At 40.9% G+C, this 16915-nt stretch overlaps 1 protein-coding gene across 1 annotated transcript in view; it reads right to left on the bottom strand.

Moving 5' to 3' along the window:
* The window catches only part of TRIM33 (tripartite motif containing 33), a 71154-nt gene that overhangs the window by 25181 nt on the left and 29058 nt on the right, over window positions 1–16915 (bottom strand). The window contains exons 6-9 of the mRNA XM_026660988.2: window positions 10470–10586; window positions 9608–9722; window positions 4992–5138; window positions 1399–1516 (exon numbers count right to left, since the gene is read on the bottom strand). Coding sequence (XP_026516773.1) covers window positions 1399–1516; window positions 4992–5138; window positions 9608–9722; window positions 10470–10586 — 497 coding nt within the window. The remainder of the gene's footprint in view (window positions 1–1398; window positions 1517–4991; window positions 5139–9607; window positions 9723–10469; window positions 10587–16915) is intronic.

Genomic DNA, 16915 nt, shown 5'->3' on the forward strand with positions numbered 1-16915 from the left:
AAGCCAACCCCCAAATAAGCATAAATTAGGAAATTAATCACTGGAAAACTTTTGTAAGTAATTAGTGTTGCCACACCCACCTCCCCATGTGTGACAACTCAGAAAGTTAAGCCACTTACCAGTACATAAGCCCGTACTTTGAATCCACAAGCAGATATCTTACTACCACAACTAATGGACCCCATAGGCCATGCACTGCAACATTAACTCTAACCCCACAAGGGTGCTAACCTTTCTTAACCCTTTTACACATAACCCCTTTTCCAAACTACTTACTCTCTCTCTCTCTCTCATCACAACAATCACACCAAACACCCACAACGAATAGTGCTGGGGGAACGTCTAGCAGCCGGGTGCAGTTAAAAGAATGGCTGAAAATGGGGCAAAGTTAGGGCAAAGTTACAGTTGCAGTGCATGGTCTGTGGTGTAGGCAGTTGTGAGGTGCCAGCCCTGTATTCCTTCACCCACAAGCCATGCGCTACTTCGTAGCTCAACTTTCCATTTCTTTGCCTTGTGGTTTTGTATGTGTAGCAACCAAAACTACTTTACAAAGTTTTGTGTATTAATTCATTTACCTTTGAGACAATAGGACATGGGCTAGCTTGGAACCAGTCAACTAGGTTAACTGGGTCATCCAGGCCTCTTAAGAGTTATACTGGCTCAAGCCATATTAAACACAGTAAGACGTCTAGTGATTGGATAAAACCAAATCTAATATTATTCCCGATACACGGCTAAATAAGTCCAAAGAGTTCATCCCTATAAGGCCACTTTTGCATATTTACCTGTCAATAAATAGACTTCAGAAATGTAGAGAACCCACTTAGTAGAAATGTATTTAGGCTTCACTATTTTGACCAAGTTTACCCTAATCTAAAAACTAGGTAATCCTGCCAAAAGAAAAGGTTTGCAGAACACGTCTATTAAGAATTACAAACTAAAAAGTCTGGGTTCAGCAATTCGAAGAGGGTCTCCATCAGCTGGTAAAAGGAAGAGAGAGCGAAGCCAGCAGGCACCATCAAACAGCATGTCACATCACAAATGTTTTATACATTTCAATCTCCAAATGGCAAGCAAATCTTGATGGACCGGATAATCATACCAAAACTAGACAGACTCTTACTCTTGCACGGAAAAGAGAGATCCCGGATCAATGGACAGGCAAGCAAGGTCAGCCCAAGAGGAGACGACACCAGGCATCAGTGTGACCTGCTACAGTGACCATATACTTAAAATGGAATACAAAGTGACCAAAGCTGTTTCCATCATGACTGCCTTTAGGGTCTGACTATAGAAAAGATAAAATATTTAATTCTGTTTCATACCAGCTAGTATTACATTGAAAACTCCCCATACAATCCAGTCTTCCCAGAAACACTTTATATGTTATTTTCTCACCTAAATTGACGACATTCTTTGCCCAGAACGTGGGGTCACAATGGAAGCGTATTGCTCCGTTAGCAGCTGGAACAGGATCACATCGTGCCTTTAAAATATGACGCAACTGGAACGTAATCTGATGGGACACAAAACAAATTAAGATTGATTATGACACTGAATGTATGAGCAAAGAGTGAACGTTAGTGAGACGTGTATAGTTTGTTCAGCAAAGAGCTGCCAGTTACCACATAAAATTATGACTTTCAATAGTCAGTTAGGTCACTGCCAAAGAAAACTATTGCTGGATAGCATTCCCTCTTAATCTTTCAAGTAGAGTCTTATTCGTGAAAAGTTAGTGCATCCACCATACAACTCACTTCATACAGTTTCATAGCACATATCAGCAGTGCTAAACACATGAAGGAAAATAGCAGTAATCAGAATGATGTGATTTCAGATGTCTGATGGCCTGCCTCACTAAGATTCCCAGCTTTCCAGCAGACTACACCATCTGTTTAGTGCTGACTGAATGCAAGATTGATAGTATGCAAAATATTCAGGCCCCTTGTTCTTTCATTAATCCAGGACTTAATTAGTAATGATTAACCAAAAAAGCTAATATTATGAAGTACTGTCTAATTTCTAACCTTTAAGTTTGCTCACCTGCTTTCAGGAAATGTTCTCAACTAGTTGTTTCTACCCAATTATACAATAAATGTGTAATCCAACTACTGTTTTAGGAATTCTTATGTTTGTAAGGGGAAAAGCTTGCCTAAAAACAGTTACTCCTTTTATCATAATGTAGGAAACCTTAACTACAATTCACAAGGGTTTAGGGTCTATTTCGTTAGTGGGCATAGCTACCATGTTCTGCTCTTAGAAAATATCGCATACATTTTACTTACAAATGTGAGTCTCTCTTCGCTTTAGAAATAAATTATGCTAAATTATAAATCCAGGTGATTCAGCTTGATGATCTGTAACAATTACTTAGAATACTGCCAGTTAGTTTGAACTTTTTCTAAACTCAACATGTTCTAACTATCTTCAGTTGAATCATTTAAAGAACTTTCACCCTTTGATAGCATCAGAAAATATGACTTCTAACATTACACAGAAGTAGTTCTGGGAATTCATATTAATGAGTTCACCTTGAAATTCCTACTTCACTGCTAACGGACTAGAAAGGTGTGCGCTCCACAGCATCTCCCCCTCTTCAAGTCAATAAAACAGCAGATATGCTTTCTGCCATTAGGTTAGAAATCTAAATAGTAAGATTAGTGAACTTAAGTGCCTAATATTAAATGAGGATATTTATATAATAGACATTACAAAAACTTGGTGGAGCGATGATAATCAATGGGACAGTAATTCCAGGATACAAAATATACAGGAATGACAGAGTAGGTCATGCTGGTGGGGGAGCTGCACTATATATGAAAGAAAACACAGAGTCAAATATAGTAAAAATCATAAATACAAAATGCTCCATAGAGTCTATGGATAGAAATTCCAAGCTTGAATCATAACAATATAGCAGTAGGAATATACTCCTGAACACCTAACCGAGATGACAACAGTGATTATGAAATGCTCCGGGAGATTAGAGAGGCTATAAAAATAGAAAATTCAATAATAATGGGGGATTTCAACTATCTCCATATAGACATCACCCCAGGACAGAATGCAGAGATAAAATTTCTAGACCCCATTAATGACTGCTTCTTGGAGCACCTAGTCCTGGAAGTCACAAGAGGAAAGGCAATTCTTGATTTAGCTCTAAGTGGAGCACAGGATCTGGTTCAAAAGGTGAATGTAGCTGAACCACTCAGTAATAGCTATCATAATATAATTAAATTTAACATCCTTGTGGGTTGGAAATACCAAAGCAGCCCACCACAGTAGCCTTTAACTTCAAGAAGGGGAACTACACAAAAATGATGAAGCTAAACAGAAATTAAAAGGAACAGCCACAAGACTGAAATGCCTGCAACCTGTATAGACACTTTTTATAAACGACCAGACTAAAGACTCAAATTAAATTAATGCCCCAAATTAAAAAAAAAAAAGAGGAGCAAAAAGATGCCACCATGGCTAAACAGAGTAGAAGCAGCTATTCAAGCCAAAAAGGCATCCTTTAAAAATTGGAAGTCAAATTGTATGGAGGAAAATAGAAAGGAGCATAAACTCTGGCAAGTCAAGTGTAAAAGTATAATTAGGCAGGTGAAAAAAGAATTTGAAGAGCATCTGGCAAAAGACATTCCCTCTGAACCATCTGGCATTGGCCATTGTCGGAAGACAGAGTACTCGGCTAGATGGACCATGGGTCTGACCCAGTATGGCCGTTCTCATGTTCTTATTTAGCCATCTGATCCTCCAATAGCAAGAATAATTTACCAGTAAGTACAAAGCACAACATAATTTCAGTCTAACTTAGTAAATGAATTCCCAGCAGAACCAGATGTTCTTCATTCATAAAGACAACTTTAAACACAATGCTGTCCCTCAATTCCCAAAGCCAACATTATATAACTTGTTTTCCAGTCAGAAAGTAGGCATTTCCTACTGAAGAAAATGTAGCTCCATGATTCTTGTGGAGAACTGGGAAATATTTATATTAGTTTTTATAAACATATATGCCTCTGTGTATGTAATATATTACCCTGTTTGAATGCACAGAGTTAGATCAAAAGGGGTTGTTAAAGAAACCAAACAGGAAATGTAAAAAGTGTCCTAGTAAACACCTGAATACAAGAGTCAAGTTTTTAGCTATGATCACGCCTGAGATACAATTCTGGTGACACAGCTGTTTTGCCACAGTTGAGAATCTAGAGCTCAAAGACCATGTTCTGTTAAAAGAGCGACAGACGTGGGGGTATGCAGCAAACAGGCTGTAACTTGGTGCCCAAGAGAAGGCAGGAGAATCTGTGGCAGAAAGACTAAATTATGTCCACTTAGGTGCTTAAGGGAAATGCCAAGTTAAGGTAAGAGTACGTGCATATGTCTCGTTTTAAATTGGTTTCTCTAGTGCAAAATTCATCCTTTGTTTTGAAAAAAACATCTCTGTGTCACTGAACATTATCTATAGGCTCCTGAAGGAAAACTCTCACAAGTATCAAGACCAGTGGGCCTCCTAAGTATCACAGCTGGCAATCACTGGGTGTAACTTGATATGGTTGGTTCACAGGGTCCCACTCCAAAAACTAGAACCATGGACCTGCCACTTCAAAGGGTGTACTCAGGGGACTGGAAAAGGGTCTCAAGAAGGGGCAGTTTACCCAGGGACTGTGACAACACTGATGGCACAAAGTTCTACAAAAGAAACAACCACACAACTATCCCGCCCTAACTCTTTCAGCAAGGAGAGAGAGGTCAGTGCGCTGGCAAACCTGTTTTTATTACTATTAAATCATGAAGCCAACAGTTTTAGATGGAGTGTGATTAACTGGCTCTCCTTTCCTTGTAAGTGATCTGGAGAAACTAAACCATGTCTTGAAAATTCTTTTAACCATAAAGTTCTCTTTTGTCAAGGTTGGAGGCACAAACATATTAAGATCCCAAAATTTTTGCTATACTCTACTCTAAATTCTGGAAGGGGCAGGTTTCCTTACCAGCCGCTTGCTGTATAGCAATGCAGTGCTACTACCACTTGCAATGGCCCAGTTGGTGAAGTTCATCACATGCTTCACCTGCCGCGAAAGCCCTGTGATGTCATTCTGCTGTTGTATTAGCTTCATCTGTCTTTCCTTTGTCACATTCTACAAAAAAACAGAAGCTCAATCAGGTTATTAGATTTAAAAAACTTCTCTACTAATATCAAAATTCTAATGCACACAATTAAAAACAATATACATTGTAGGAGGAGCTGACAGTGACATCATTAAGTTACTGAACACTTTCCTTTACGAAAGATTCTTGAAGTACTAACACGGCCAATTCTTTGCAGCAGGTGTTCAAAATTCAGGAGAGAAAAAGCCCTGAGGTTGGAGAAGAACGTTTTAGGTCCCACAAAATTCTATTTGGGTTTAGCAGAGTTATGAACCACTGCAAATGGTCATTTCCTCTTTGTTCCCTGGGTTGTCAGTAACATTTTGGTAGCATGCTGCCACCAAAGCACTTGTTATACTGGGAACCCAGGGAGCAGCCAGCCAAGCTACAGCCAGAGCAGCTGTACAGTAGTGATTGGGGGTGGAGTGGGAAAGAGAACAGGGCAGGACTCCCCCCAGTTCCAACAACCCTCACCCCCAGATGCAACAAATGGCCCCAGGGGCCTATTTCAGCACCATAGGGCAGAGGCTCCCCCATAACGACAGCACACAGTCCCAGCATCAGGTCACTACTAATATTAACAAAGGAGAAGGAAGACAAGCCAGACTACAGACAGAACAGGTAAAAGAGTATTTAGATAAGTTAGATGTATTCATGTGAGCAGGGCCTGATTAAATTCACCACAGGGTACCGTTGTGATAACTGGGCCTAAAAATTTACCCTAATTGTGAGCTCAACTGTAAAAACTAGGACGACGTTTATAAAATGTCACAATAACCTATAATAATAAACGTTGATGGGAAAAATGTGCAAAAGACTAAATTAGTTCAAACAAAAAGGCCTACTGATATAATACAAGGTCTGTGTTAAGATCATGCCTGGTAAACAACAGAAGTGTGGGACAGGAAATTAATGGACCAAAATTGGTGTGTCGGAAATTAGGCCTAACTGGTGAACAAAATAATGAGGGGTGGGTTATTCCACCCACCACTCCCTTCTGGGGTTCTTAAAAAAAAAGTGAGAGACTTTGGGGGGAAATGCAGATAGACACAGGCTACTGCAACAGACTGACTGACTGAAAGGGGAAGGAGTGAGCTTCACCATCATGGCTGCCACCCCTGCTGTCTTTTGGGACCCCAGAATCCAGTGCAACATTGTTCTGCCTTCATCATTCTGATCAGAGTGGGCGCCAGATGACACTGTCACCTCCACTGGCTCTGACCACCACCTAGCATGTGAGACTGCCTCCTCCTCATTTCTAATGTGTCCTTTTCCTTCCTGACCTTACTTCTTCTCTATCTTATCTCTCCTTTTTCCTTCTATCTATTAAGAGTGGGTCAGCCAGCCAAGGCTGTACATTTTGCTACACTGCTGTTGAGCCTGTGACCAGAAAGGGGCAGCTAAAAGCAATGCCCTAAACAGCCTGATACTGGTACAAGTTTGCCAGGTCTCGGAGTAGCTGATAAGACAGCATACTCAGCCTGTGTTTCTCCAGCAGTGAGAATGCAAGTGAATCAACACCAGGGACAGAAGCTGCATTTTTTAATCTTTGCTGTTCTTTTATTTCCCCTTTTTTCCTTCCAAAATGGCTAAAGGGAAAGGGAACAAGGGGGGGTGTTAACATGAAAGCCTTATTTGAGATTTTACATTTCAAATGCTATAACTGTTTTTCCTTTCTGTATCTTTAATAAAAGGTTAAAAAGGATTTTTAATGGTGTTTGCCACGGTGCTAAGCAGGCTGAGATCTCTGTATATCAAATCCCAAACTTCGTTTAAAACTGTTTAATGCTGGACAGTTTCAGGGGTCATGTTAAAATCTTTGCATTTTTGGGCCTATCTATTCCATTTAAATTAATACAAACACTACTTAAGGAGCTGTCTGAAGCAGTCTCACAACCATTAGGGTGAAGTTCTAGAGAACTGGAGAAGGGAATTATAGGGAACAAAAGGACCCAGGGAATTACAGACCAGTCAAGTCTGAAAGATACTGGGACAAATTGTTGAACAATCAATTTTAAGGACCTAGAGAATAACAAGGTGATAAATAGCCAACATGGATTTTGTCAGGAACAAATCATGCCAAACCAACCTAATTTCCTTCTTTGACAGGTTTACTGGCCTAGTGGATGGGAAGAAGCAGTCCATGTTATATACCTTGACTTTAGTAAGGCTTTTGAGACAGTCCAAAGTGACATTTTCATAAGCAAATTAGGGAAATGTGGTCTAGATGAAATTACTTTAAGGGTGGGGGTGAAAAACACATTGAAAAACTGTACTCAAAGAGTAATTATCAATGGTTTGCTGTCAAACTGGGAGGACATATCTAGGGGGTCTTCTTTGGGTCTGGTCCTATTCTGTGTTGGCATTAATGACTTGGATAATGGGGTGGAGAATATGCTTCTAAAGTTTGCAGATGACAAGCTACAAGAGGTTGCTAACACTTTGGAGGACAGAATTAGAATTCAAAATGACCTTGATGAATTTGAGAATTGGTCAGAGAGCAACTAGATGAAATTCAACAGACAAGTGCTAAGTACTTCACTAGGAAGGAAAAATCAAATGCACAAATATAAAATGGGGAATAACTAATAGGCAAAAGTACTGCTAAAGAGTATAAGTGGATCATAAATTGAATGAGTCAATGTGATGCAGTTGCAAAAAAGGCTAATATTTTGGGGTTTGACAACTGGAGTGTCATATGTAAGACATGGGAGGCAACTGTCCCATTCTGCTCGGTACTGCTGAGGCCTCAGCTGGAGTACTGTGTCCAGTTTTAGGCACTGCATCTTAAGAAAGATGTGGACAAATCAGAGAGTCCAGAGAAGAGAAACAAAAATGATAAAAAGTTTAGATGCGTATGTTTAGTCTTGAGAAAAGAATGAGGGAAGGGGATATAAGAGCTCCTGATAACAGGGTGGGTTATTACAAAGGACTGTGGTCAACTGTTTTACATGTCTACAGAAAGTAGGACAAGAAGCAATTGTCTTAATTTGCAGCAAAGGAGATTTGGATTAGACATTAGGAAAAACTTGAGGTCCCTTCCACTTCTATAGTTCTATGATTCTATAAAGACATCACATGCTTTAAGAGTTTAATTAAACTACGTAATTTAAGATTGGTGCTTTACACATTTATGTAAAAATATGCAACACCTATACTACCAGATTTCTGAATCCATTATTTGGAATGTGTCTGCTCTTTTAGTTATTAGGAATTACAGTGTCAATTCACAACTCCAAGGGTACATAATCTGATATTAAGACCTCTACTACAGTACAAAGTAGCCGTACACGCTCCTTATACAATGTAGCCTTGCAGAATCCTACTTTTAGTCTCTCTCCCTTCCCTGTGCATCCCTCTGCCCCCAAGACAGTTCCCTGAGAGAAAAATATTCATTTGCCAACAGAGCTGTAGGAGTAGACGAGTAGGTCCTGGCTTGGGCTGGTAAATTTTAATTGCAATTTACTGAGACATTTATTGGTGTCTTTCAAACAGCCTTTTGTCAGCACGCACAATTTAAAAGTATGTAACAACAAGCCACATCTATGAGACAGCTTAACAGGGAGCAGTGCACTCTGTCATATATAGGAGTTCTGAAGCTGAAGTGAGGAGCTTTCCTAGTGGAGACAAGTAGATTTAGGAACACAGAGGAATCACATTTCAGCCACATTCAGCTACTGCCTTACGGAGTGAGAATAATTTCAGTCCCAACCACAGACTGTACAGTCAGAGGTATATTGATAAGCTCAAGTTAGGTTAAGTAGGGAAGAATAGCCTCAAGCAAGGAGGATGACTTTAGAAGTCTTCTGAGCTACCTCCCCTTTGCCATTACCATCTCAGAAGAGCAGAAGGAGAGGGGAGAATCCAGTTCTGACTGTATTAACTCTCACAAACTGCAGAGCAAATAGACAATTGGCAAATATTTGCCCTTTATACAGCACCAATTGTTAAGTGTTTCAGACAAAAAACTAAGGCAGATCCCTGCCTTTAAGAGCTGACATTCTAAAGAGAGTGACTCCTAGATAAGGCATTGGGAGAGGAAGTGAAAAAAGCAAGCAAATAAGCAGTGATATTATGAGTCATGTTAATTCCATAGTCTGTACACATTATCCTCTTAAAGGACTAGAGTTTACAGACTTCAGGAGTAGTATGTTTTAGGTTAGGAACATGGCATTTTGGGTCAGAGAGGGCTTTTTCCAGACATCTATCTATGAAAAAGAGCAAGTTTAAAATGGGGCTATACAACACAGATGTACAAGTTAAGAAAGCCATAGCATTTTAGATCAATGAAAAGATCACAGGAGATTTAACTCCAAGCATATCACACTTGAGTGGCGTACCACTGAAACACCTGTGTCTGCACAGAATAAACTCCTCACTCAAGTATGGAATGCAAGTTCTCAATAGGTGTTTAAAACAGCTAGTTTGTGAACTGATTTTTGTTTGTTCTTAACTGTACCTCAAGCTGCTGTAAGAGAGATTTTCCCTTTTTATTGATTTCATTGATGAGGGTGAAAATAGCCACTTTGATTTCCTGTTCTACTCGTTTGTTAGTTTCATTTACTTCTTTTATCCTAAAAAAAGAGAAATGTATTATCAGGCAATCACTTTATACTATGCCTCAAAATACTACACAGTAATTTTTCTCACATAAAAAGTAAAGAAGCAATTTCTGTATTTTTAAAGTTATATGATAAACGCAGAATTGTATGGCTTATTTACTTTCTACCTAACAGATAAAATGTTGCTAACCCAGTGCTACAGATAAACCATCTAGAATTTAATTCTTGGCAAATAAAGGAGAAAGTTTACACAAAGTCTGACCCTGATTTGATAACTTAATGGTTTGACTTTCTGTCCACCTTTTTATGTTTAACTGTTCTTTCATGTTTTGCTTGAATTAGTGTGAAGTATTAATTCTCTGCTTCTAGTTTCTTATTTTAATATCTCCAGCTCATCTTTTCTAATCTGAAAGATGTATATATTAAACTGTATGGCCAGTATGTGTCTCACCCTCACAGAGTTCTCACCGACAAAGACCAGAGCAGTAGAGGTTATTTTACTCTATAATAAATCATGCCACACCTTTGATAGTACCAGTAGTTCCATAAAAGGTCATCTACTTTTATGTAGTTGCAATAGTGTGTCGTGGACAAGCATAATAAAGTATAAAGCATTCCAACTATAAATCCAGTATAACTGACATAGGGACCAACTAGAATTTAAACCACCGAATTAGGAGCCTACAAAAGTATGAACAATAGGCTTTAGTAAATGCACAATGCAATATCAACGCTTGAATATTATTTGTAGGTACTTACCTATTCTGCACTTGATTAGCTGCAAAATTAACATAATTCTTCTTTTCAAGAAGTTTGGCCAACAGATTCTCAATTGCACCCTTCTGATTCTGAAAAGCTTCTTCCAAAAACTGATACCTTTCCAAGCCACAAAACAGGATACCAATTACTGTGGAGCAGTGCACGGAAACTAAAACTTCTCAGTATGGATTTAAACCTATATTTGCTAGTAAAAGCGTGACAAATTATGGCAGAATTACTGGTAAGTAGTGATTTAAGCCAAAACCTGCTCAATTTACAATACTTCTGATAATGGCACAATAAAGCTCCCAAGGAAAGAGAATCCTTAGAAGTCATTTGTGAGCCATTTTAAATTTTCTATACATTGGGAGAAGATGAGAAGCATTACTGTTCACAAGATAAGCTACAGGATATTATTGTAAAGGGGACACAGCAGAATAAAGCTCACAAACCATTTTATCGTTTGTCAATATTTGAAAAAACTCCTTTAAAAGTCTATTATGTGGGAAATAAATTTAAGTTATTTTCTTTTATTAAGAAAACATATGTATGGACAAGATGCACAGTGCATAAACACCAGTCAAAAATTAAAGATATACTGCCTGCTAGAATAGACTTCCGCCTAAGACAGGTAATTTCACCTTTTACACTATGTCGTTCATATTCAGTAACAGTAATGTAAATTTAAAGCGGTTACATTCTAACAGCTGAATTGTTTGGTTCTTCTGGATCTTTTTACTTCACAACTCCCCACACACCAAATCTCTCTGACTGAACAGACACCACTTCTAAAGCACCTTCACTTAGTATTACCAGAAAAGACGACAAGCAGCTATAGTATCAGACAGGGGAAGAAACTAGGGATGCTTCACTCCTTAGTGCAGAGCACGGCAAGATAAGATTGACAACATAAAAAGCAGAACATTTAATTTAAGGCTGGCAAGGAGAATTTAAGAAATACTTTCAAGATTTTGTGATCTTTTCCAATCAGGTGTCCAAGCTAGTAAGGTATCTTCCTCCCAACCCTCCATGATTCTGCTTAATGAATCCCATTACTAAGGCCATGTCTACACTACAAACATTGGTTGACGCAAGTTACGTCAGCGTACACCTGCCAAATTTGTAGATCGCTTGGGTGCGTGCATACTTAGCTGTTTGCATTGGTGCTGCATGTACTCCTCAAGAGTGCTTGGGGTTGATGTAAAATACAATACACCATGAGGTATCCCAGGGTAGGTCTACACTTACCCGGTAGTTCGGCGGCGAGTGATCGAACTTCTGGGTTCGACTTATCGCGTCTTGTCTGGACGCGATAAGTCGAACCCGGAAGTGCTCGCCGTCGACTGCGGTACTCCAGCTAGACACGAGGGGGAGCCTGCCTGCCGCGTGTGGACCGAGGTAAGTTTGAACTAAGGTACTTCGAACTTCAGCTATGTTATTCACGTAGCTGAAGTTGCGTACCTTAGTTCGAATTAGGGGGTTAGTGTAGACCTGGCCCCAGTGTGCTACACACTGCCCTCCAATGCAATGCCTTTGGGGCACATTTTTGCAATGTTTTGTGGGACACTAAGCACTTGCGCCCAGGCATCTCTGAGAGCTAGGGGTCAAGTTCCCAGCATGCAACTTTCTCCATCCCATAAAGCCACCCATATAGCCCATAATTTTTGCTCCTTTAAAAAAAAAAAATCCCATGAACCCACAAGGCCCTTTTCAGTGTCTGCAACCTCTGACAGAAGCATGGGAACCACAGAGCTAGCCCCATGAATGTTACAAATACAGGATTCTCCTGTCTTTCCAGACCTTAAGGAAGTGCTGCAAAATCCAGGACACAAAGATTTCTTCAAGGACAATTTGCTGAGGGACACAGCGAGAAAACAATTCAAGGCTGTTGATGGCTTTCAGGGAGCTGCTGCAGATGGTGGGAATATCTTGTCTGGACCTGAGAAATGAGCCCAGACTGGTGGGACTGCATTGTAATGCAGATTTGGGATGACAAGCAGTGGCTGCATAACGTTCAGATGCAAAAGGTGACATTCCTGGATTTACGCGCCAGACTTGCCCCAGCCCTGGGACACTAGAATAACTGCACTGACAGTGGAGAAGTGAGTGGTAAATCGCATGTTGGAAACTTGCAGCGCTGGATTGCTACTGGTCAGTAGGAAGTCATTCTGGAGTTGAAAACCCACAGTGGGGGACATTTTCATACAACTGTGTAGGGCCATTAATCATCTCCTGTTATGCAGGACTGTGACTCTTGGCAATGTGCAAGACACAGTGGATGGATTTGCAGCAAGGGGGTTCCAGAACTGCACTGGGGTGATAGCTGGAATCTCTCTATTTTGGCACCAGCCCACAGTGCCACCGGGTATATCAACAGAAAGGGCTACTGTTCCATAGTCCATGGATCATCATGGACGCTTCAATGATTTCACTGTGGGCTGGTCAGGGAAGGTGCACAATGCTTGCATCCGTAAGAACACAGGACTGTTCAGAACGCTGTAAGCAGGGACGTTCTTTCCCAGCCAACAGACTATCATTGGCAATACTGAAATGGAACCCGTCTACCCCTTGCTCCCTTAGCTTATGAAGTTATACACCAGCCACTCAGACAGCACCAAGGAAAGATTAAACTACTGGCTCAGTAGGTGCAGAATGGTAGACTGAAGGGACACTGGCTGATTTGCTCACTAGATTGGGTCTTGGTGAGAAAAATATCCCAATGGTTATAGCTGCTTGTTGTGTCCTGCGTAATAGCTGTGAGGCAAAGTGGTAAATACTTTGGGTGCTGCTAAGAACTGTGTAGTTCTTTTTGTACATTGATAAATATGACTGCATGTTTTCCTGAAGCTATGGATTATATGATGCTTGGTGTGTTTTGACAATTGATACGCATTCTGCAATATTTGTTTGGAATAAAGATAATTTGATTCTTCAAAAATAGAACTTTTATTCAGTAGAAAAAGCAATACAGAAAATCAATATGCAAAAAAAAAAAACCCAAACAAGAAGCAGTGTTATACAAGTTTTTAACAACAGGGTGAAAATTTATGTCCATTTGAGTAAGCAAATGTAACCCATTGTGGCTATACGCACACCAACCGGGGTCCTCACAGGTCAGTGTATGTGGAGCTGTGGTCTTCCGTGCTGTCCCCCGGCGTGGAGTGATAAGGGTAATGACGGGCCCTGTGATGCCACGTGTTATGTAGGAAGCAGTGACAATGGAGTTCTCCACGGACTGCAAAGGGTGGACAGCTAGGTATTTTTGGACATGTAGGTCAAGCAGGATCTGCAGCATTTGGGTTTGCTGCCTGAGAAGACCCACTGGGTATGTCTACACTGCAATTAAACACCTGTGGCTGGCCCATGCCCGAGCCTGAATGTCTACACAGCAATTAATCAGCCCCATAGCCTGAGTCAGCTGACAGTCCAGCCAGAGGTGTTTACTTGTGGTGTAAACATACCCATTATGTCCTGGTGCATTTCCTAGGCCTTTTTCCCTGTCCTCTCGGTCTTGCTTCATGCTCTTGGTAATATTGCTCCAAGTCCTTTGTTCATGGCCCAATGCAGTACTGGCCTGCAGGTTCTCCCAGAGTGCATCACTCCTAGTCTTTTTTCTCCACCTCACTGAGGTGAGGTGTTCTGTAGGTGTGGAGGGGCACCCCTCAAGGCCGCAACGGCAGCAACTACTGATAAAAACAGACAGATGTGTCATTGGATTTACAGTCACAAGGGAAAGGGAGAGAAGTTTCCAAACTCCCATCCCTCGTTCTCATAAGCATTTTTAATAAGACATTTATCGACACTTTGGCTTTGGAGTGTCCCGACAATGCTTTGCTTTCCAGCCCTGGCCATTGTGAGTATGGCCCGCTAGAGACAAGGGCGTGAGGGGGTGGAAGGATTTCCTGTTGCATGAAGCTATAAAATTTCAATCCCTATTCCATGGGTACAAGTACAGGGCAACAGCACTGAATATTGGCACTATTTTCCACAGGTGGTGGTGATTTTAGCGAATATCTCACAGCTGAGGGTCACAAAGGCACATAGAACACAGTTGCTACTGGTGTCCCGAAGCCACCTGGGCTCACGTACTGCTAGCCTGTTTACTGCAATGGTGCCAATCAAACTCATCACAGGTAGCATGGGAAAGCATACTGCCACGGAGGAAGAAACAAGGGAGTCATCACTAGAAACCTTCAGGAGAGGATTGCAGACCATTTCGATGAAAGTTCCACTGAGATCTCTTAGGAGGATACAAAGGACATCCCTATGTACCTAAACAAAGTCTTCTACATCTCCCAGCTAACCAAATATAGAGAATGATAATCACATGCCAAATCTACCTCTTCTCATACAAGAGAAACAATGAAAAGTTGATACCTTTGTCTTGTTAACTTGGGGGTGGGCCAAAAGACATCTATAATGAACATTTTAAGGAAAAAGGCATGCACACACTTTTCCAAGTCCCCTTCCTTTTCATCAGGCTAATCTGCACTTGACTGGCTAGACTGTGATACAGTCTCAAACTGGTCCAGGGCTCATGACATGGCTGGAGTCCCACATTATCTTTTCCTTCTACTCCTCGCTGTTCATGGCAGGGGTCTCTGTGTCAGGCTCCTCCAAGGTATCCACAGTGACTGGCAGGGTGCTGGTGAGGTCTCTGCCAAGTAGTTGGTTGTAGAAGTGGCAGGTCTGAGGCACAGCATCAGATCTATTGTTGCGCTCCCTTCACTTTCACATGGCATTGCTGCAGATCCCTGTCGTACCTCTTTGCCTGCATCCCCAGTGCAGTCTGTTTGCAGATGTCCATGTTTCTATGGTTGGTCCACAGCTGTTCTTGCACAGCATCTTCGCCCCACAGGACCAAGAGAGCCATTACTTCCTATCTACTCCAGGCAGGACAGCTTTTAGTACCTGTCTGTCTGTGCACAGAGCTGGCATGGTCAGCTGCACACAATGGTAAACCGCTAGGTATGCTCATCAAGGGGGGCAATCAGGAAAAGGTATTTCAACACCACTCAGGGGAGCTTAAAGGGAATGCCTTCCAGCCTCTGTGATCCCTGGGCAGTGGAGTTTAACCTTGTGACCACTGCAGTCATTGTTGTAGGGAACGGAGCACTGTGGGACAGCTGCTGGAGTCTGTTAGGGCCAACACAGGCCATGCAGTGTCTACACTCACAGACCATATCTCTATGCCATTCAGGGAGGTGGTTTTATTGCATCATTTTAACAAGGAACTTATGTCAGCCAGAGACAAATTTGAGCATCAATACAGGCACAAATAGGTCAATGCAAGGCTACTTACCTCAACCTAACTTCATAGTATAAAACAGGCCAGAGGGTCACTCGCTACTTCTATTGTGGCTTAGTTGTATATAAATCCCAAGCTTTTGAAGTGCAGCTTAGCAACAGTGTTAGGAAACTTAACCAAGAGAACCCCAGAATATGCTTCTCCCCTCCTTCACTAGAGGCAATTACAGCATTCTTCAAGAGGTCAGGGAGCTCTAGTGATGGAACAAAAGTAATTTATACTCTGCTCAAAGACTACCATTGAAAGGGTAAATGAGCTTCATTTGAAATCTAGAAGGGCAACTGATCTGTCTAACCAATTCAGAGAAATGTCTGCATCTAGTGTTTAAAGTATGCACAAGCCGCATTACTTCCTTCAACTCCTTCTGGTCTACGTTTGTGCAGTAAACCACAGTAAGAAGTGTGCTACTTAGACCAGTATATTTAGTTTTTGTATTGGCAAAATACTATCCACTTTGAACTAACAATGGACAGGTCTGAATTAAAAGAGCCTCCTCCCTCAAAACTAGCATAACAATGTTACTTTCCATATACAAGGAAAAGAACCTTACAAATCCTGAAATATATATTAAAGGCCCACAGATACCAAAAAAAATCACTCATAATCTGCATGGAATTTTCTGTCTGTTCTCATGCAGTGTCTCTGATAAAAAGATTAAGAGAATCACCTTTGGCAAAAAAGAAATTTTACTGAGTTTATTTATTGCTAAACTTTTGGCACAACACTGCTGTTAAATTATCCAGAACGACTGGATTTTACTCTAATTTCTAATATTTGGGTTGGAAGGAACCTAAACCAACTAGTTCATGTCAGTCTATTGCCACAAGATAACTCAGCTTTCTACAGCATCCCCAAAAGCTCCTTCCCTCAAAGTTCTCTGGAGTCTGAACAGTGTGCCCTGTGGCTGTTCAGATAGTGATTCAACAGCCTCTTGTGTTTCAGAGGATTAGGATTTCAGGTGAGGAATAAGCAGGAGATTAAAAACTGTGTGTGTGTTCACCTGACATGATTTTGCTTAAACATTTCACAGAGCTCCATAAACAAAATCCCAGTTTTATTTTAAAGTAGAGGCAGACATCTTGTCCATCTGTAATTTACAGCTGCACCCAGAAAGAGATATTTTAAATAAAAGTTTCTA

This window comes from Terrapene carolina, unplaced genomic scaffold (assembly GCF_002925995.2).
Source record: "Terrapene carolina triunguis isolate 2854851 unplaced genomic scaffold, T_m_triunguis-2.0 Scaffold926, whole genome shotgun sequence".
NCBI lineage: Eukaryota > Metazoa > Chordata > Testudines > Emydidae > Terrapene > Terrapene triunguis.